This window comes from Priapulus caudatus, unplaced genomic scaffold (assembly GCF_000485595.1).
Source record: "Priapulus caudatus unplaced genomic scaffold, Priapulus_caudatus-5.0.1 Scaffold6, whole genome shotgun sequence".
In the NCBI taxonomy this organism is placed as follows: Eukaryota; Metazoa; Priapulida; class Priapulimorpha; order Priapulimorphida; family Priapulidae; genus Priapulus; species Priapulus caudatus.
The window spans coordinates 263,019-286,632 of record NW_014577067.1 but is presented as its reverse complement, the minus strand read 5'-3'; the positions used below and the strand labels follow the sequence as shown (position 1 = coordinate 286,632).

Here is a 23,614-nt window from a genome sequence, read left to right as displayed (position 1 = left end):
AGAGCGCGCACACCGAGCGAGAGAGAGAGAGAGAGAGAGAGAGAGAGAGAGAGAGAGAGAGAGAGAGAGAGAGAGAGAGAGAGAGAGAGAGGAAGAGAGAGAGAGAAAGAAAGAAAGAGAGAGAGTGAGAAAAAGAAAGAGAGAGAGAGAGAGTGAGAAAGCGAGAGAAAGAGAGAGAGAGAGAGAGAGAGAGAGAGAGAGAGAGAGGAATCACCTTTGCAATCGTTAATCTCCGAGAGCGTCGCACTCGCGAGTGCTTCGAGTACCGGAAATGCCTCGAACCCCACAGTGGAAATGAAATATGTTGAAAAAAAAAACACTCAAGAAAACTCGAGCACCCGCGGCAGCAAAGAGAGCCGACTAGCCCCGAGGTTCACAAACGCAGTGCAAGTACTTTTCGGTGATGTTTGGACGCCACCAGGAATATTAACGGCGCCATAAACATAATTTTAACTACGCGTACAGACAACCGCGCTGTAGCTATAGTTAGCTCCAAGAAGCAACCACCTATTGCGCAATTAATTGTGCGCATCGCGTTGGCGGTGCACGATGCCAGATGTACGACGTCAACACACACAAAATAATAAAAAATAAATATATAAAAATAATAATAATATATAATAGTAATAAATAAAAGGTCATAAATGATAGTTTTATAAATGATTCATGTGCTCTTGATTGCGTGTATATTGCAAGCGCGCTTGTTTCCACAGCTGCCCAAGTACGTATATCTGTGTTCGGCCACGCTATAGCTATAACTGCAGCACCCAGCGGTTAGGACGCAAGCGACCACATCTACAATGATCCAGCAGCTATGATCACTAGTTTAAATACCCGACAGCGCTACCGATTAACTTGCTATAGTGTAAACGTTGCGTGCGAAGACACACTTGGTTGTTTAATTTTCTGCCCGCTGTAGAGGCGCGAGTACCGCACGGTTCGATTGTTGCCAACAGACAAAGACACATTTGTGTACACTCGCCATGCCTGTGCAACCAGATTCTAGCGAGAGACCTCACCAGAGAGCAATGCGCGGAACCCGACAAGTAGAGCCACGCCTGTACATAAGGGACACTCAAGGGAAACGCCAATAATGTCCTTTATAGTCATGTGTCCGTTCTATAGAAGTTGTTTCACTGTATAACTGCAACACAAGGAGTAACGCTAATAGTGACTTTCATAGACAGGTGACCGTTCTATAAAGGTTTCAACTGAAGTACAGCGACAGGAAACTGAACTCGCTCAGGTTGAACTGACGCTATAAGAAATAATTACGTCTCAAAGATCATATTCAAATGGTCCTTTCAGATAATTATTTTACATCAGTTTATAGGTCGAGCGGATACCCAGGTGGGCAAACTTTGTGTATTTAATTTGCCACCGACGAACAAAACATTCAACTCTGGTTGACGACTCCATACAAGAACGAATTCATTCAGCACCCTAGATTACTCGATCCGCCATACACGTGATAACAACATATTAGATTGATATGATCAAGAGTGGATAATAGAGATCTCTATTATCCACTCTTGATATGATATTACCAGACAACATAACCCACATACAGGATTAAACCCATCTCTAGGCTTTACGAACACACGCGGAAAGCGTGCATACACGCATCGTCGGACATGTATCTGAACAGAGGGCTTTGGGTAAAATTTACATATGAGAGCAGAAAACGTCGACGCATCTAAGCCTGCGCTAGCCGAGATTTACATGATTCTACATTGGGTGGGGCTTTACAAGACAGTGACGAAACTATATATACGTAACCTAGGGCGTGAATTGGCATTATAAAACCCAACTACCGCTTATATGAAACGCCTGCACCACTAGCACATCACAACGCCACTAATCTACTGAATGTATAGTAGTATCAAAACCTCGATGGTAGTAACTTACGATATTATCCAAAGTAAATACTACGCATGCTAAATAACATACCTACGCCAGAAAATTCATAGGTGTTCTAATATTAGTGAATTTGGACTTTCCCTTTCCTCTGTTTTAACGGACGTTGTTTCTACGTCGTTCTACTACCCCATCGCTCTCATCTACTACCTACATATAATATTGTTATACATATGGACACGTATGAACATTACTACTACCTACTTACTTACTACATACTACTACTTACTACATACACACATACTTACTGCATCTACTACCTACAGAGAATATTGTATGCATATGGAAACACGTGTGAACATAACACTCACCGGAATCCGTCGCCAGCACCGTCAACCAGTACTCCTCCCGCGTCTCCCGGTCGAGCGGCCGCGTCACCTGGATCTCTCCCGTGACGACGTCGATCTGGAACAGTCCGCCGTGGCTCTCCTGCAGCGAGTACGTCAACTGCGCGTTCGGCGGCGAGTCGGCGTCGTCGGCCGTCACCGTGGTTACGGCGGCCGGCGTCTCGGCGATGCTCTCGAGGACGTAGACGACGTAGGGCGAGTGCAGGAAGACGGGCGGCGAGTCGTTGACGTCGGTCACCGTGACGACGACGACGGCGACGTCGCGGCGCGGCTCCACGCCCAGGTCCTCGGCGTGCACGGTGAGTCGGTACGCCGGCACGCCCTCGTGGTCGAGCGGGTTTCGCACGGTCAGGATGCCTGAACGCGGGTCGAGTGCGAAATCGAGGGCGTCGTCGCCGTCCACAATGTAGTACCTGTGGGGCAGGGTGGTCGAGTTTTAATTTTTTTCCCCCATGTTACTATTTTTATTTATTATTTAGATACTATATAATCAATATTTTAATTATTAAATCATCATTGAAATATATATTAAATATTTTTATTAATTAAAATTTCGTAACTCGAACCCTGCACGAGTTACAGTTTGAACTTGATCTAACCATAGTTTCCTGAGAGGGGTGTGATATTATTATTCTGTGGCACCACTAGAGTGATTACCGTGCACACGCACCTGACTGCTCCGTTGTTTCCCGCGTCGCGATCGGTCGCATTCAGCTGCAGGAGGATGGTGCCGACGCTGGTGTCCTCTGGCAGCACGGCGCGATACTCCGAGCGAGCGAACACAGGACTGTTGTCGTTGTCGTCGAGGATCTTGACGGAGATGCGCTGCACGGTCGAGTGCGGAGGCTGGCCCTTGTCGGTCGCCGTGACGACGAGAGTGTAATTCTCTGTGGCTAGAAAGGACGGCGAGGTATAGTCAGTAATGATTAAACGAAACGGTAGTTACCATAACATATAATATATATTTATGTGACCATAGCCTCCATATCTGCGGCAAACTTGAGCAACACTAGAATGTATGGTGACTTAGAAGAGATATGCATCCCTGCATGAGAGGCATAGGGCGGCACTATGGCATATGGTTTCTCTGGGAAAGCCTCCAGTGCGTTAGCGATAAATGTTTTTGATACCACGTCGCAGATTCGCAATTTTTTTCTGTCAGTCAGACGTAGGTCTCTCCAACATTGTAGCTAGGAAACTAAGTAACTAGGCAGCCAGTACAAGAATATCTTCTCGGTAACGTCGCGACACTCGCTGACCCGACCTACGCGACGACGATTCATCCACCGTACCCACCTTCCCTGTCCAGCTTTCCCGTGACTCTCAGCACGCCGTCGACAGGCCCGAGAGAGAACTCGCCTCCCGGCGCGCTCGCGAGGCTGTACTCGACGTAGCTGTTCTTGCCCTCGTCTGCGTCCTCCGCCTCGACGACCATGACGACGGTGCCGAGCGGCGCCCCCTCGCGCACCGACGCGTAGTCGGGCGTGCGGAACGCCGGCGCCATGTCGTTGACGTCGCGCAGGATGACGGTGACGGACGCCGTCGCCGAGAGACGCGCCGACGGTGGCGACGCGCGGTCGGTGGCGCGCACGACGAGGTTGTAGTAGGAGTCGGTCTCGCGGTCGAGCGCTGCCGCGTTGTAGACGGTGCCGTTGGCGTGGATGCCGAACTGCCGCTTCGGGTCGCCGTCGACGATGCTGTAGGTCAGCTCGGCATTCTCACCTGCGGCGACAGAGAAGGGGGGGGGGGGCAGACGCTGCTGATTAGACTTTGTGATTTGTGGGACTTTTGGTGAGAGGGGATCGTGTGAGAAGATGTGTATTGACTTGTATGTGAATGGGTGACATGTAAGTATGTGAATATCAGAATATTATAGGGGGGGGGGGCGATTAAACTTTGATTTGTGCACCAGGTGAGAGGCAATCGTGTGAGAATATGTCTATTGTATGTGAATATCGGAATATCATGGAGGGCCAACTAGACTTTGATTTGCGCACTCGATCACATCGAAATCCCTAGCCCGAAAATGCTAAAAGCCAGTTGCGATTTACTGACGAAGATTGACAAGCTGATCATAGTAGTCAGATGCAATTAGATTCAATGCATTGATATTATCTCTGACAAATGCAACGGGGGCACATCAACGTCCAACACCTATCGTAATTGACGGCTGCTGATGATTAAACTCCCGAATGTTTCCATCTAACCATCACAGCAACCATGCACACCGCCATCACAGATAGATGTATGGATCGACGGATGCTATATAGACGATTGGTGGATAGAGGCATGCATACGTGTATGCATGGACGGGCGGACGGACAGGTGGGCGGGTGGATGGATAGAACGGTTGGATGGAAAGATTGACGGACGTTAAATTGAGACAGAAAGATAGATAGTCAGACAGCCAGCCAGCCAGTCAGATAGACAGGCAGCCAGCCAGCCAGCCAGCCAGCCAGCCAGCCAGCCAGCCAGGCGGACGGACGAACGGACGGACGAACGGACGGACAGACGGACGGACGGACGGACGGAGAGACAGACAGACAGGCAGACAAACAGCCAGCCAACCAGACACAGCTAGCCAGCCAGCCATCCAGCCAGACAGACACGCAGACAGACGCGGGCGCGCGGGGAGCAGCAGACGTACCGGAGTCGGCGTCGGTGGCGGTGACGGTGATGATGCTGGAGCCGGTAGCTACGTCCTCGCGCACGTCGTCCGTGCTGTACGACTGTCGCGTGAAGACGGGCGCGTTGTCGTTCAGGTCGCCGACGTTGATGTAGACGGTGCAGGCCGACGACAGACGCGGACGACCGGCGTCGCGCGCCTGCACGCTGAAGATGTAGTGCTCGTCCTGTAACAAACAAAGCAGACGACGTCGTTATTGATTGAATAATTTCATAGGACCTCTAGAGTTCACATAAAAATAAGTTTATCACAGTTAGATCCATAATAACTCATTATTATGGATCTAACTGAGATAAAATTGATTTTTATGTGACGTCGTTATTTACATTACAAATATCAGGAGCGTATAATGACATAATGTCATTATACGCTCCTGCAAATATGTGTGTGAAACGAATTGATGTACAATATAGAGACATGTGTGAAGAAGAGGACTAGACGGCCTCTACGGGGCACAGCTCCACTTTGCTACGCCATGTTGTTTCAATATGTGGGTTATTAGAATATATGAAGATTTATAATAGAAAACGATTTATTAATCGTTGTCAATGATTTCTTAATCGGGTCATTTTTGTTTAACAGGCTCTCTCACGTACGTCCCTCGCGCGGTCGCACAGATCAGACGCCTTGTTAGGTTGCGAATGCGAATGATTAAACGAATTGACATTATGATATATTTAGATTTATAATATAAAACGATTTATTAATCGTTGTCAACGATTTGTAAGTTTAGACGTTTAAAGGATAGAGCCAAGAACAGAGACCGTAGCGTCAGATACAGCAAGAAAATACATCTTCGACCCTATATAGTGAAGTTGCTGGCAACACAGGTAAAGAAGGTTCACGTGTCAGTTGCTATCAGTCTCCAGGCGTGACGCGTCTTTACTGCAGGCTCTTATACTCTACGGCCCGGGGCTATTTGGGTAGCGTGCACAAAGACGAAGCTCGATCCCCTTCACTTTCATAAATTGCCGAATCGCTGCCGTGTGATTTCTCTTAACAGTAGCTTTCATGGATTACAGCTGAAAAATGCGCGTCTTTAAGTATTTTCGCGCCTTTATAACGCTTACACATTACACGTGGAAAAGACACTTTCGATGTTGTTTCGTATCGAAAATTATTCCTGCGAAGAGAAAGCAGCAACAGAACGTGTCTTCCGCGCCTATTTTTTACTAGCTGCGCACCCCATCCCCTCCACCCCCATCGGCGTACGTTCACGCGACCGGCGTGAGAGAATTAAATGCCTGGACGCGGCTGCCGTCGTTTACGTTAGCAATTTGTAGAAATCTGTCAAATGCATGCGAATACAAGCAAACTGGTTTATAATACCATTCGCTGATCTTTTTGCGGCGCGATAGAGAAAAAAACGGCCGTGGATCGCCACCTCTACTTTAACCGCACTCGTGTTTTTCTATCAACGCGTCTGTGTAACTTGAAACCGCCAAGACACGCACCGCTCGGCCGACAGTAGACAAATACGCACCAAACCCCATTTTTTCATACGTACGCGCACAGGTGAGAAAAAACTTGCACGGCAACTCGCGGCATCGAACAATGCAAATATAACTCCACGCTCAGTTGTAGACTGTTCTTCTCTCAGAATTTCTCGCGCAGTCGCACACAGGCGCACACACATAGATTACACGGGTCTCTGCGCTGATTCTCGAGCTTATCAGTCCATCAGTGTCGCGGGGAAGGAGGACAGCGGATCTGGTGCAAACAAAGCCCACGAGAAGGCTTGTCTGGAAAATTATCTCAGGGGAGCAAATCGCTGACCCAGAGTCGATGCTTACCGTCCTTACAGTAGTCCACTAGAGAGTCAACTATACGCACGGCCTAATACAAATCCCACGTCGGGTAGTAGATGTAAGGCACAAGTAAGACAACAGAGAAGGTAACAATTACCTCACAGATAACATTGGTTACTCAAAGCGTCTCTTTTCACCGAGTAAAAACATGCAAGCGTGCATGCATGCGGCCACTATCTCTCCATTCGGAAAATATTTACTCTGAAAGTTGTTTACTCTTGAGTGTCATCATTTCTTCGTGTGTGTTTTTCTTGTAAGTCTGTGTACTAGCGTGCACTGTTGGCTCTGTTCTTTTTAGAAATAACTATAACGGAGGTTTTCATAGAAATATTCCCACAAAAGCAAACTGGGAATTGAATAAATATCAATTAGGACATACGTACACAATAATAGCATTCATCCATACGGTACCCAACTACCCATGATGAGATTTGTCTTATATAAAGTCGATGATAACCGTGTGCATATTCTACCAGGAATACATGATATAAAATATCTGCTTGATATTACAAACTCCATAATTTTTCTAATTAATGTGACAAAAATGACTTATACAGGCATGTAAGCCCAATGATACTGCAGTCCTAGACTTCACACATTACGTGAAGATTGACAGAATCTTCATCCAGCTGAGCACACCGAATAATCACCGCATTAATTCATTAACGACTAGCCAGCGCCGTGAATGGTACCAGCACCTAACACTCGCAGCGACCACTAACGCATCACCGCACGCGTTACACACGCGTCTATTGTTTCACACTATAACACGTGCAGGTGTCGTTCACGGACCAGCCTTCGACACATCTGTCCGTGTCTCGGCCGGCACCGTGGGGGGAGAGGGGGAGGGGCATTCCACGCTTATTAACACGCGTATGCAGCGTCTCTCCTCCTCCCCTCTCGTTCGCTCTCCTCCCCTCTCTCTCCCTCTGTCTCTGTCTCTCCCTTGTTCTCCCCCTTCTCTCCCCCTCTCTCGCTCTCTCTCTATCTCTATCTCCCTCTGTTTCACCCCTTCTCTCTCACTCTCTCTCTCTCTCTCGCCCTCTCTCTCTCTCTCCCTCTCTTTTTTCCTCTCTCTCTACTCGCCGGCGCTGTTCAACCCTATCCCGTTTACCACGCCACCAACAACTACGGTGCCTTTATCCTTCACGGGAGCCGCTGAGTGATTGGCTTTGTAGCATCGGCCACGTTACACGGCCACGCTTTACAGAGAACGACAATGACTTGCGACGGCCGCGTACGCCCCGGCGTGTGAAACGACCGAGTGTTCAGTATGGTGGAGAATTGGCGTGGGGCTGTGATGTCATTCCCATCAGTGCTGGCAATCAGAGTGCCAGTGGGTCAGCTTTATTCGAAGGTTTATGATGGCGGGTTTTATTACTTCCATCCTGGTGTGAGGCAGTTTCACACTTTAGCTCTTTACCTTCCTTTATATAATACAGTTTCCGCCTATATGCAGGAGAAATTGAGTAACCGGTGTCGGGCAGGGCGCCTTCCTTTTCACGATAGTTAATTTACGGAATTATTTAACAGCATAACGTTACGGAATGCACAAACGCAATCAGTAATATACACACTCAATTACGCAACTTTTAGCGCAAACATTTGGCTAAAAAATATATTAAAACGAGCACACGCGCTCGCACATGAACGTAAATAACTAAACATGCACGCATGCACGTACGCACGGACCTTCGCACGCACGCAGGAGCACACGTACGCACGGACATTCGCACGCACGCAGGAGCACACGTACGCGCACACGCACGCGAACAAACGATTTCCAAAATAACTGACTAACTATATTCAGTCACTGTAAGACAGACAGCCCGACATACTAACACTGTACGAAGATAATTCGATACCACAGTATGCCACAACTAAAGCAAGGCACACTGTAGGATGACAACAAGAAAGCAGAAGATCTAACAACTAAGTGAAGCTCAAGGGGTCGTTGTCGTAACAGGTACTACAGATATGTACCAGAGGTACATATATATATATATACACAAAGTGTACCAGACTTGCACTACAGAAGTGTACCCTAACCCTAACACTAACCCTAACCCTAACTCTAACCCTAACCCAAAACATACCTCATATAAAAATATAAACATAATACTAAACAACCTAAAACTACCTCCTAATTATATAAAAATATAAACATAATACTAAACAACCTAAAACTACCTCGGGTACATATCTGTAGTACCTGTTACGACAACGACCCTTCGTGCCTAAGTGAACTAGCAATGGCCGATGAAAAATTTCGACTAATCGTGTATTCCCCGCGTGAGGCCGCCTTATTGTGATTTTATGCTAACGCTATTCATACACAGTATTGAAATGCCGAATAAAAGCCACCAACAATCCGCATTCTCGCTTGCTGAGTCAGAGCACAATGATTTCTTTTGGTACAATAGTTCGCAACCAGCACTATGTGTAGCAGCAAACAACAATACAGCCTGTTATCTCCACCATACCTTATTGGCCAGGCCGCCATCTATACGTGGCAGCTAGCCGCTCATGAAACATATGCTCCGATTTTACACGAACAACGACTTTCTTATTCGATCACGGTTTCTGCAGCGATAGAGATGAACTAATAACATGTAGTCTTCTATATATAAAGTTGTTCAGCCGAATTAGTTCTTACTCGCATAACTAGAGAACTCCGCAGCCTACAGGAAAACTAAAGATATTTTCAGAATCAGCACGTCTGGAAGCCACATCCAAAATTTAAAAAAGTTAAAAAGTTAAAAATTCATAAAAATTCTATTCATCAATAGATGGCGGTGCGTACAGATTAACATCACGTACGTGTGAATCCATGGGTATACCCTTAACGGCGCAGTGGCCTAATCGCTAGATAGATAGATAGATAGATAGTTCGATTTTTTGGGTATTTTCCTTTCAACCAAGCGGTCGATCACCAACTGAGTAACCCCACTGATTTCCCCGAGCAACGCCGGGTATCCCGCTAGTTGACTAATAAATAGGTAACCGGGAGGTATGGGCTTTCGAGGCTTTGAACATCATATTTGGTAAAACGGAACAATATTTTAAAAGCTTGTAAAACACAATTCATATGTAATCTCAGACGAAACAATAATTTGCAACGTCATATAAGAAATTAACAACTGTGATTACATTTATACTCTAGAAACTGATATTCAATTTAAACCCATCTTTCGCTTCGTTGCTCTCTGGTAGTTTATCTATCGGAAGGGAACGGGGTTTATTAGATGCTCACGCTACATTTACATACGAACACATTTACAGTCGAACAGTACCATATTTACATAAAACAACACTCTTTCTTGCTAGAAATTTCCTTAAGCTATCAATTTTATTAGAAGGGGAGTTAGGGAAGGCAGCTGCAGCAACAGGAAGGTTGCTGGGAAGTTCCGCAGCTAGCAGCACGGTGGTCATTAAGCCGAGACACGCTGTGTGGGTTACTGACCATTATGTAACGGCACTTCTATGCACATAGTATGTTACGCTGGACTTAGGGTACACCTGTGTAAACATATGGGCAATTGACCAAACTTTGAGAAACTGACAGCAACAATCCTTTCTGTATATAGTAAACGAAGAGATTCAGACCGAGCTATCGACTAAAGCAAACGAAACCAGCCAACATCGATTCACCAAGGTAGCACGTAAATGTACAAGGCAAAAAATCCACAGAAAAATGAAACGATTATTCTCACAAATGAGGGTAATATTGATTAATTCTTTGTTAGACATTGCAGGACTTAGTGAGGCAATAAAAACACAATCGGTCTCAAGCGCCACAAAAAATTACGGCTACGGGGGGGGGGGACTCGAGCTTTCTGATTTTTTTGGAGAGCTACCCTTTCTGCATTTTTCACTCTACTTCAAGTTTCTGCAGAACTCTTGAAATTTGCCAAAAAATAGCGAATTAGTGTGTGAAATCAGAATTGTGGTGCCGGCATTATTAAGTTCCTACAAAACATTAAACCTTATATTATATTTTCCAATACCACCAGGCATGCACACTCAGGACATTTAATTTTACTTAGGTTTCGAGTATCAGGAACAAATGATGTCCAGGCAAAGCAATTTCGATCACAGCTCGTGTAAGATAAAATGGATCGCACCCTGTAGAGCCACTGTCAGTAGGTACCGTCAGAACCACCTGGCCAGAGTTCAGCGATAACATGTGGAACAGTAGAAGCGAACACGATGCTTCAGTGAACCCACGGCACACACACACACACACACACACACACACACACACACACACACACACACACACACACACACACACACACACACACACACACACACACACACACACACACACACACACACACACACACACACGCACGCACACACGCACGCATGCACGCACGCACGCGCGCTTAACTAACCCCGAAGAGCGAAATATTATCGGAACAAAATTTGCATTTTAATAACGCTGACAGCTTCGCCCAAATCTTGCTTTGTGTCGCGCGCACGTACGCGGACCCCGGCTCAGACGGTGCCCGCGTCTCCAAAAAAGCTGGCGAAACTGGTTTACGAACTCCCCTCGGCAGTCGTCGCCATAGGCGGGCAGCTAGGTTGTGTTACCTAAATACCGAGGTACGCGGCTTTCAGGGCCTCTAGATAACGATGGTTATGTACGAGACCAATAGCGGCCGTTGAGGTGTCTCTCACCGGTCTGTTACGACGACGATTTATGTAGTTCACAGCCATAAAGTTCACCTTCTCACGTGATGATCTGCACTCTTATCGACTGGCTTGAAGTTAAAAAGTCATTAAATATCATCGCTGTCCTAACGTTTATAAACGCGTCATTGTTGAGGCGAGTTGATGCGAGTGTGCACGTGGCGTTTTATGTAACTGCGTATCTGTGTGACCGCGTGTCAGTGTGATTTTGTGGGCTGTGTTGATGACTATATATGACTGCGTATATGACTGGATTGCTAGATGACTATGCGAACACGTGGTCACGTGACTGTGCGATTGCGTGATTCGTGACTGCGTCATTTTCGGACTACGTGACTATATAGGTTTGTGACTATATGGCTACGTGCCGGTGTGATCGTGTAACTGGCAGGATATATATATATATATATATATATATACGGTTCTGTGATATTATAACACTTATGCATCTCATGTTTTCCAGTAGTTGGTGATAGGAAGCTATAGTTTCATTCATATTTGCGGCCAAAGTTCCATTCTATCGACTTCCAACAAGTTTCCGCTAATCCTACAGATTTTCAATACTGCAAAGATCTGCAAATACACAATGACTTGCAGAACATCTGCACCTGGATGGATATTCCCGCATCTCAATGTTATACACGCACGCATGCACGCACGCACGCACGCACGCACGCACGCGCGCACGCACCCCAACTGAATGTTCTGAATATCATTACTTATGCATACGAATCCTAAGGGGATTCAAACGTGTTAATATAAATCTTCTCACATGTGCAGCAAAGTGGACAGATATTGCTGCTAGGCGTTGCCATTTCCCACACCTGTTGTGTATTTAAGCAGTCGTCGAGGGTTGAGTCGTGCATTGTTGCTTACATGAGCTAAGATCTTTAAATCTTCTGTCAGTTGAATGAGAAAGGTAACGTACCTGCGCGTACACTGATGAGAATGTTTCTAGTATCATCACGCGCGCGCGAAAGTTCCTTTGATCTTATTTTCGAAATGGTGAAAACAATAAGTTATTAGACGAAATCGTTGCGCCGAAAGCTTCTTTTTCGCGCATTAGATCATTATAATAAGCGACAGGTTTTGTTCGTCCACACATAAGCATTTACGTCCCTGCGTGTTACACGTACAGAATAGCAAAGTTCGCGGCCACAATATCTGCAGATAGGTCTGATAAATTAGCTAAGACATACTAAAGTCAATTACTAAATCAGGAAACCTGAAATCGCTTTTTAATACAAGCCTATTAGATATCTGAAAAAAATTTCAGTCATGTGTCGACCATAAACAGTTTTCGAATGGTAAGACTCAATGATATCGGTGATAGTGTACAGAATTTAATTCACGTAAACATAAGTACACACCGATAGTGGAAAAAAATTAACAATAGAACACAGGCTACTTTCTGAGTGTAATTGCAATACCACTCGAAACATATCCCGCCGACAAGGGAATAACATTATTGATTTCGAAACCAGAGACGGGATTACTCTCGGCAGGTGTTCCGTAAGTTAATTACGCCAATTTAGGCCCATCGTTTCCGGCCAGCGTATTGTCACCAGCATTATTTTGAGCGATGAACTCTTTCTTCGCGACAGGCAGACAATGTAGTGAGAAGATACGGACAGGCCATGTCAAAGCACTTGTGCTGTACTATTGCAGTGGGGCCAGCTGCGCCCAATAGCTACTCCCAATTAGGCCATCACGTGTAAATGCTGCTGATGCGAGTAAAATGATTTTGTTGTTAATGAACCTATGAATGTCACCTGGTGGACATCCGCTCGCACAGACACGTACTGCTGTGCTACTGCGTTTACGCTAATGATTATAATATTGTTTATATAGTTAATAATATTAACTATATAAACAATTAGTCAATTAGTCACTAGTTAATTTCATTACCAATACAACGTCATGCGGTTTAAATTCGCTCATGTTTCGACCAATAATTGCCAGTAACGCTGCAGCTGGCACGTGAAGCGGCAATTCCACTAACACGCATACATTTGCATTCTCATCATAAGGCGCATGCCAGCTCCCAGGTGAAACACCGTCAGCATAAATTACTAAAACATCTTACGACGTACTGGTGCCGCATATCCTCGAGATCTATAATATGTAACGAGTGAATAACCAACTATCTACCTCTACAAAGAACGCATTCTAGCTGTCTGACTCTAATGCGAGCTTCTTGTTATCCCGCGAAATAATCGTAGGTAGACTTATATACATTTAAGTAATATACATTACTTATTCGTATTTGATTCCATCTACGAACACGTCAAACTAATCTCACATGTGACGGTAATCTCGTACTCTCTACGCGTAATTTCATCCTGCTTCACCTCGAGAGTAACAGAGTCGCTCCTGGGTTTACGATCAGGAAGTGCACTAACCCCGGCGTGAGAAAACGAAAAGCATCTGTTCTGCATGACATCGGGGCGTGCTAGCAACGTAGTCGGCGCGAATTTCACCTGCTCGTGTGACTCGCTGAACCCCATCTGACAAGTGCAAACCACAGAGCCGAAGACTAGCCCACCAGAGAGAGAGAGAGAGAGAGAGAGAGAGAGAGAGAGAGAGAGACAGGAGAGGAAGGAAGAGACAAGGGTGAGAAGAGAGGAGAGGAGAGAGAGAGACCAGAGAGACGAGAGACAGGGAGAATGAGGGAGAGAGGAAGACAGAGAGAGAGGAGAGAAGAGAGAGAGAGAGAAAGAGAGACTGAGAGGGGAGGGAGGAGAGAGGAGAGAAGAGAGAGAGCGAGAGCGACGAGAGAAAGGAGAAGAAGAGGGAGAATGGTAGAGAGAGAGGGAGAGAGAGATAGATAGATAGATAGAGAGGCGCGAGAAGCGACGAGAGAGAGAGAGAAGGAGAGAGAGAAGAGAGAAGAGAGAAGAGAGAAGAGAGAGGGGAGAGAGAGAGAGAGACAGAGAGAAAGAGAGAGCAGAGGAGAAGAGAGAGTCAAGAGAGAGAGAGAGAGAGAAGATGAGATTGAGACGCGAGGAGAGAGAGGAGAAGAGAGAGAGAGAGAGAGATGAGAAAGAAGCAGAGAGAGCTTAGATGTGTGTGATGTGTGAGAGGAGAGAGAAGAGAGAGAGATGACGTGGCTCGGATGGAGATGAGAGAGAGGAGAGACGAGGAAGGAGAGAGAGAGATGAGAGAGAGGCGGGGGGCGGGGCAAAGGGGGCGGTTACGCCAAGGAGACGTACCAGTGTCACACTCGTCTACGCGCGCGTATTTTACAATATACTCTAACGAGTTTTTTTAAACACGTTTTTTGGTGCGTTAATTTTTTCCCCGAGCCTACTCTTTCATCGCCCCGGAATTAGTTAAGGGCAATTAGGTTGCTCTGCGGGGATTCCGCCGTGCTGACTGCACGACCAAGCAAATTAATGTTTACGTAACAACACGTCACCTATATCCATATATATATATATATATATATATATATATATATATATATATATGGATGCGTAAGCTCATGGTTTCATGTTATCCCAAGCGGGATGTTAATAGGGGCAGTGGTATCAAACGTTTACAGTTAACTGCACAATTATAGGGCAAAAAGCATTTCATAAAACGATCGGTTATAACAATAGAAGCACAGGTCGTGGCTATCTTACCTACTATCAAACCGTTACACGCGCGCACCTGCCCATGAAACACAATCCACGTAGCACTGCAAACCATGGTTCACCCGTTGTAGGTAAACGTCCCCTCCCTGGAACTCCCCCTCACACACGCACGTACGCACGTCCGCACGCACGCACGCACACAGACATCCACACATCTAAATTTTTTCGAATTAGGCCTACTTGCTAAGAATTTCAACATAGGGGAGAGGCTGCTAATTGCGTATATATATAAGAGCAGCCGCCCTGGGCCACGGTGAGGGTATATATAGGTTACAGCGTTGCCTCCTCTCATCACCCATCGTCGCGAACATGTCTGTACGTGCGACTACGATCCTGCGGCGACACGCAACAAAAAACAATTTCGAATAGCAAATACATTTTTTTTCATTTAATCATGTTTTTCTTGAGTCCAGAAATAACCGCGAAAAACTTCGCATACTCAATCGTATTCGTGGCCGCGTGGTGTTAGCTTAGCTGTGTGGTGTGGTGGCAGCTTAGTTAGCTATTACGACGGGGCTATTACGCAAGCTACTACAGGTTTCTGACACGGTTGTGTATTCGGTTGGTAAATAATCAACGGCCATAACGAGGAGGTGTATATGTAATTGCTCTAGCAATTTTCCTACCCTCGACCCGCTGCGAACAAAATTACGTTCCATTAATGGAACCGCGGGACTAGAATGCGCCATTATAAAAGAACTAATTACATATATCCTACTTTTTAGTGCCAACGGGCATTTTTGATTTCGCTGCTGTGTTTGTATGGACGGCTCTTGGTGGCCTAGTGGGTCTATTAACCATGAATAACTTGGGGGCTTCCTTGCAAAGCCGAATGCACCGGAATCGGTGCTAATGTAAGCCTGGGATTATATAGTATAGGTGAAGGAAATGTACAGCGTACGCAATAAATGCAGACATCATTTCTATCTTTACGAAGTTTTAATTTTACTGACGAAATCCGCTTTGAGGACTATTACCGCCTACCGGCTCCACTAGAATATTGCAATACGTAATCATAAAATTCAGTACTTCATAAAAGCCTACATGAAATATATCATAAGATACCGTGTGCTGCGTTCAAATAAACGTTTATAAGCTAGCATATTGCAAATGGCCGAGATCAAATATTCTTCAATCTCATTTCGCATTCATGTAGAAGAATCTGAATAGATAATCGGCTCACAAATAGATAAATAGCGAAGGAAAACATACCTGCTCATAATCTAGAGTGTCGATGAGAGTAAATTCGCCTGTGTCTGAATTGAAGGAGAAGACATCGCCGCCCCAGTCTGAGATCAGTTCGTAGCTCACGTTCCCATTGGCTCCCTCATCGGCGTCTGTCGCCGTAACCTTGGCAACGACGGCGCCCTTCCTGGAGTTTTCTGGCACCTGCATGTGTATGAGCAGATAGTAAAAATTTCCGCGTGTCACGATTAGAGTTGATGTCACTGTAATATCACAAGGTCTACGATATCCAGCGGTATCAAATAAACATAATAAACAGTATAGTGATGATTCAATTCATGCTAACGATCGATTGCAACTTGCAACTATAGCTATTGCCGTTGAAACTTTGTCACAACACGTTTTCGTAAAGAATACGTATAATTGAATACAACTCGGTAAAAAAGGAATTTCCAAGCAGAGTACACGTCTGTAATAATGGCCCATGCTTCATCTGCACAATAATGTGAATTCTCACGTGATATTTATGCAGATATTAAGCAGATTCCAGTAAAATGGTTTAATCGGTGTGTAAGGTTGTGCCTCTGGTTCATCTGTTTAAGAGTAATTATGGGGATATCATATTTATAGTGTGCATCATTCATACATATAAGAATGATCCTGATAACTGGCATTTAAGTTTACAATATTAATTACTTTACTACCTAATAGGTCTAAATTCCTGCCCTAAATACTTCCGAGACATTTCATTTATCATGTGAAAATGATAAATAACCCTACCCCAAGAAATTCTGATAATTGCTGCACCAATTTACATAAATTGAACAGGATATGTATATATATACATACACACACATACACACGCACGCACGCACGCACGCACGCACGCACACACAATGAGAACGCACCTCGAATGAGAACGCCGCGCGGTCGAAGTGTGGAGCGTTGTCGTTGACGTCCTCTATATGCACGGTCACCGTCACGTCGGTAAAGTGAACGCCGTCGCTCGCGCGCACGCCCAGCTCGTAGACTGGCGCCAGCTCGCGATCCAGCGCCTGCGTAGTACGCAGGACGCCGGTCGTGGGGTCGATCTTAAACGGCGATTTTTGCCCTGCAACCAACGAAGAGGGCGTGACGACTGCTTTACTCAAACTAACCTCCTCTTAGTATTAACCCATACCTATAAGCTACACCCCGAAAGCGAACCCTACCCCTAACCAAAACCCTATTCTATCCCTAACATTAACCTATACTGAAGCCATAAACCAAAAGGAAACCTAACCGTAGCCAAAACCTTATCTTCTCCCTTACATTAACCAATACCAAAGCTATAACTCTAAACCAAAATCAAACCTAACCCCTAACCCCAAGTATAACCCTATATATATTAAGTAAGCAATGCGACGGCCAACCGAGTAGACCAAGAACAACAATCTTAAACTCTTACAGGTTGATAAAGGATCATCCAACCATTACCCTTATTAGGTATAAGGGGATATATAACGTATAATAGGTATCTGTAGGTGATGTCCTGTGTAGCATGACTCACAAGCGAAACTCGATATGCTTTGCATTTTCTAATCGTCAGTTAAAAGTTTGGTAAAACATGCCTTTCGGGACTAGTGTTATTTTTACTACATTTTAGGAGAAACGATGAGTATCGTGCGTATGAAGTACATATTCTCACAAACTGGGTAACATATGTATCCAGCATCGCTATCTGGATTTACACCCGAGCAATAACACTTAGCTCAATCACCTTTACACGTTAGCAAATAAAATATTACTACTGCGACAATCGGTAGTACAGCAGGAAACTACAGTATGTAATGTTTCCGTGAAGCTGTAGCAATGGCGTGATGACGCACGCAGGTATATAATAATTATACGTACACCAGATAATTCAGAATACACTCAGTATGCCGGTATAATTCAAATATCACTTCGTATAAACGTCACGTCATTCTTCGAGTTTCATGAAGCATAAGCATATAACGCGCAGACAGCGGTATGTTTTGGTCAGTGAACGCTAGACAATGCAACCTAATCCATGAATCTACATGGGGAGGTTATAATAGTTGCGAACAGATACCACTCGCCATTCGCAATGTAAGGTGGAACTATACCCGTATGTATACTGACACTGATAACCCCTACTTAAAAACGATCACAATGATCATCCCAAAATTCACTGCGGCCCTGCTATCCCTCATTCGAGTCAGCCCCAGTGTAACCCTAACCTTGACCACAAGCATATACCTAATCCTAACTCTGAGCCCAACCATAACCTTAAACGTAACCATAACTATAATCATAACCCTAACATTACCCCTGAGTCTAAACATAACCCCAACCATAACCATGCACAACCATAATCCTAATCTAACCATAACCCTAAGCCTAACAATAACCCTCACCCTAACCCCACCCCTGCCGCTACCCCTAACGCACCTTTGTAGAAGTGATAGTGGACAGTGTCCACCGTGTCGGGGTCGTTTGCCGTGACCTTGCCGATGGTGTGGTCAACATGTGCGTCTTCGGACACGAAGAAGGCATACTCGTCCTGATCAAACACGGGCGGAGAGTCGTTCACATCGATCAGCTGAATCTCCACCTATGTACGCAAGGAAGAGACAGTTCAATTAGCATAACAAGACACCGAGAGCAAGATGATCTGACAAAATTGACTTCTGGTGACACATATATATATATATAAAAAAGCTCCTATATATAACAACTTATATGTAACACTTAGATACAACTATAATATACAACTATCTGCAACTTATTTACAACTATATATAACAACTTATATGATAAGAATTCTGTGCCACATGTAGAACTAATTTAAGTTATATCAGGAGGAAATAATAAGAGGAAACGTTTACTCCTGGTAATATCAGAAATATACGATGAAACTGCTTATCGTGTATTTCCGACAATATTGTGAAATGATAATCCCCGTGTAATGGTGCTAATACATATTCGCATGAATTCCAATCTGAATAAACAGTGCAGCTACCCATGATCTAGCTATCACGTGTGAGCATAATCCACTGCAGGGATGCTCCCCATGATCCCATCTCATCCACAGGAATGACCCGTGACTTAATAAGTTTTGGCCCTAAACGCCTCCACTAACGAAAGCAATGTACACACGTATATAAATGAGCACATATACACTCGTATATATATATACAGCCTTCGTCTTACGAACGGACAGCAGCTGTGGGCAGTTTGACGGACAAAGCAATAACAAACTTCGAGCTCTACTGACCACCCAGTTGCCCGTGCGAACCCCATAAATTTCTAGCATGTTTACAGTGAAGGACAGGTGAACCAGGCCGGCGCATTCTGCTTCCGTTAATTGCGGCCACCGATGAATTTACGTTCCGTTAACAAATCACATGTGTTTGCGCGCGTGAAGTCAGCGACCTATTTTCCAGGACCTTCCGGGATCAGACCCTATTTTCCAGGATTTTTCCTGATCTGAAAAATTCCATTTTACAATTGCAGGATTTCCAAGTTTTCCGCGATCAATAGGAGCCCTAATCCAGAAACACATGCGACGATGGAAGAATTAGCTCATGCGACGACGACCACTATTATTGTGTTCTACGACAAGAATGTCTATAAGGGTGAACCACGTCTGGGGTTAAACTTGGCCAAAAAAAATTTGGCTCGAGTGCGCGCGAGAGACAGCGTTCCTTATCGCGCACATCGGGTAACTGGTTCAGTTTAATCGGGTGCCCACCCATTCACGAGGAAGCCAAGGCTTAAGGTTTTCCGCTTCTAACGTAAATAAACGGTAACCGTGCTACTAAGATATTTTCGACAGATGATAGGCCAAACAAACATTCCGTCCCAATCAAATCTTTCGTAGACATCGGCGTGATTGCTAGTTTCCTAAGAATTCCGAGGTACGAATCCATTCATTCCCGCGCAAAACTCATAGTAACCGTAGGAAACCTAATAAACAATTTCGTGTAACTTGCACATCTTTCGTATTAGGTATACCAACAAAAAATCGTCAACCACATGTGAGTTATGTAATATTACATCCCGTTCCTGTTTCTACTAGTTCACGTAGCACTCATACATTGTAATCACACCGAGTAAAACACAGTTTCGCATGACCTGCGCAGGTCACCATACACGCACGTATCTCCCACGCGTACTTCTTCTCTGCTGTGTCGTGTGAACTAGGCAGCGTCTGTAGTTATGCAGCAGAATCGCACATAATCGCACATAATCGCACATAATCGCTTAAGCTTTAAAAGTGTTTTGGAAACGACCGATTCCCCAATTGCTCTTGACATTGCTCATTATAGTGTTATGCGGCATAAAGAAGAGAGAGCGGGAGAAAGAGAGAGAGAGAGAGGGATAGAAATAAAGAGCAAGAGGGAGAGAGAGGGGGAGTCATTGAACTTGCGAGGCAAAAGAGGTAGATGGCGTGGAAAGAGTAATAGCAATATGCGCACAATTGGTGCAATCAGTGAGGTCTGATGAGGAAGGAAGTGAATCGATAGAGAGCAGCAGGGGACCGCACAGGAGGTTTCGCAGTTAGCGTGTCCCCATCAGCAATGCAAACACAAACACAGCACCGGGGTCCGCGTGCCAGATGTGTCACTGCTGGACAAATTGCCCGCCACAACACAGGACAGCAGCCAGCAAGACACAGGAACATGTCAGCAATGAACGCATTGGCGGTAAACGTCCAACGTCTGTCTCACAACAGCAAAATTTAAATTGCATATGTAGGGGGGGGGAATCCTACGTGATTGCAGTGAATGTCTACAATGGCATTGCACGCCAAGTGACAAGAAAAACGAGGGAATTCTCCTATGACCAACGACTCGATCATTCTGTTGTGACAGCTACAGATGTTCACAGCCGCATAGACAGACATGTGTGGTGGTCATTGCCCGTATATACAAACACACACCGCAGTGCATTTACCGCATTACATCGAACCACGAATCTTTTATACGTAGCATGATTTAAACGTTGATTGAAAATACGCATCAAATACACAGAGAAATCATTCCTATTCAGTAGGGTCTACGTGCCAGCTAGCAGGATCCGAACGTTGAACTTCACACCGTAAACCAAGACGTTGTGCTTTTAGCAGATGAGGAAACGAGAACTTGATAATGAGTGTCAGCGAGCATTTAACCTCAACTGACTGATCAGCTTATTGTAACGCAACAACAAGTACGCAGTTGCGCATTTCTTTTAGGTATTACGATCAGTTCAGAGCGATGACGGTAGCTGGGGGTGAAAAGTAACTTTTTAAGTTAGCTAGCATAGTAAACCCAAGCAAGCTTTCTAAGCTTATCTGGTCTAAGCTTATCTGGTCTGTGTTCCCTCATGACGTATCCGGTCACACCACGTGGTTTAACCTCTGTCTAAGAGGAGATAGGCATTGCTACGGCCCTGAATCAGTTAAAGACACCCAACGAACAGTGCAAGTCACAAGTGTAAGGCAGATGTCGTCCCCGGGTTTTAATAAGTGATGAGATGGAGATACGCATGGCACGCTACGGAGTATGATAACAAACACACGCCGAACCCACACGCACTACACACACGCACTGAAGCAAACTGACAGAGTAACAAGGCATACGGGACGGGCACGCTGCATGACGCAAGTCTAAAAGATAATCGACGAAAGACCAATAAGTTTTAGCTCTAACATGTTTCCTGTCGCGTGTACACGAGTTGCCTGCATGGACATCGATAGACACGCACGGTTGACGCGCGCGTGTACACGTAAAAAACTGGCCATAGTAAGCACTTTATTGGGGAATAGATTAGTTACGTAATTATAGGCGATAGTCTATGTTTCCTGAGTCTCAGTGATATCACGACGGTCGTTTCCCTTTCCCCGAATGCTTACGACCAACTATCACGTGTGGAGCATTCATCACACACGAAGCTCTTGGTGTAACGAGATTGATGGCTCAAACACACGCACGCACAAGCGCGCGCACACACACGCACACGCACACGCACACGCACACATGCACGTACACGCATAGCGAAGTCAAGGTATCTACATTGGTTCCTTTATCCTCTACACGACGCACTTTACTAGCAGCTCTCGTTGCCCCAGCTCAATTCAATGAGTGAAAACGTTACCAGCAATGTTACTGTTACCACAACTTGTGCTACGTAACACGCTATATTTAGGCGGGTTTCGCCTGCTACCACAGACCGTAAACACAATACCTGCTATAGAAGGCAAGCAAAAATTAAGCCCTCTGCTAGCCAACCCAGCTACGTGAATATTTATTCCTTTTCCATTCTCCCACAATATTTATCTGGGCACGCTTTCCTGTTCACGAAACTGAACAGTTCTGCAACTGGGCGCTTTGGAGGCCAAGCAGGCAGCTGCTGCGTTCGTGTAGCCCCCCCCCCCCCCCGCCGACAGATGCACGTCAGACAATTTCTGAGCCCGAGCATGTTCTTTGCTTGAGTTAAATGTCCAGGAAAAAAATCGTAAACAGGGTTTAAGCAGGAAAAAACAGCAGTCAAAAATAGCAATGCGGCAGGCGAGCCGTAGACGGCTGTCTCGTGACATTATAAAGCGCCGCCTCGTGCGCACACTTGATACCTCGCCATCGTTACTTGGGTCAACGCTGTGTGTTTATGCGCCATTTTGTGGTTTTCCGCACAATTTACTTTACAAAAAATGATCCCTAATAAGAGAACTGCCGAAGGTCCACATGGAACGACCACATATACTGTGCACTTTTATTATGATATTTTCATTATTCTTATTCTTATTACTATCATTATTTTATATATTTTCATTTAATTTATTATTCGACAAGTACATGTTTAAAGCACGCAGCAATGCTTGGTTAGAGACATATACGATCAGACATTCGCTGTATTCAACATCTGACGAACATTCTCAATTATACTTCGCATTTTCCCGTCTCTTCGACCGTCAAAAGGTCGGCCGGCGAAACACGATTAGCTGAACAGCGTTTTCAGCATCGCCGTACAGCGTACCTGGTTCTCAAGAGTTCTTCAAAATAACAAGGACAACGGGAGACGTGTAGAGTAAATATTGTTACAGCACCTCTTGGGCGTCGGAGAGGTGATGGGACGTGTAAATCGCTCACCCCTCGCTCTCTTGTGTGTGTGTGTGTGTGTGTGTGTGTGTGTGTGTGTGTGTGTGTGTGTGTGTGTGTGTGTGTGTGTGTGTGTGTGTGTGTGTGTGTGTGTGTGTGTCGTGTCGTCGTCGTCGGTCGGTCGGTCGGTCGCGCGGTACGGTCGGTCGGTTCGGTTGGTTTCGGTTGGTTAGGTTAGGTCGGTCGGCCGGCCGGT

General features: G+C 45.3%; 1 protein-coding gene across 1 annotated transcript in view; it reads right to left on the bottom strand.

Annotated features, from left to right (window-relative positions):
* LOC106805055 (cadherin-related tumor suppressor-like) overlaps positions 1-23,614 on the bottom strand; it is a 106,495-nt gene that overhangs the window by 23,707 nt on the left and 59,174 nt on the right. The window contains exons 2-8 of the mRNA XM_014806531.1: positions 18,728-18,890; positions 17,185-17,387; positions 16,304-16,480; positions 4,912-5,116; positions 3,561-3,986; positions 2,935-3,157; positions 2,229-2,677 (exon numbers count right to left, since the gene is read on the bottom strand). Coding sequence (XP_014662017.1) covers positions 2,229-2,677; positions 2,935-3,157; positions 3,561-3,986; positions 4,912-5,116; positions 16,304-16,480; positions 17,185-17,387; positions 18,728-18,890 — 1,846 coding nt within the window. The remainder of the gene's footprint in view (positions 1-2,228; positions 2,678-2,934; positions 3,158-3,560; positions 3,987-4,911; positions 5,117-16,303; positions 16,481-17,184; positions 17,388-18,727; positions 18,891-23,614) is intronic.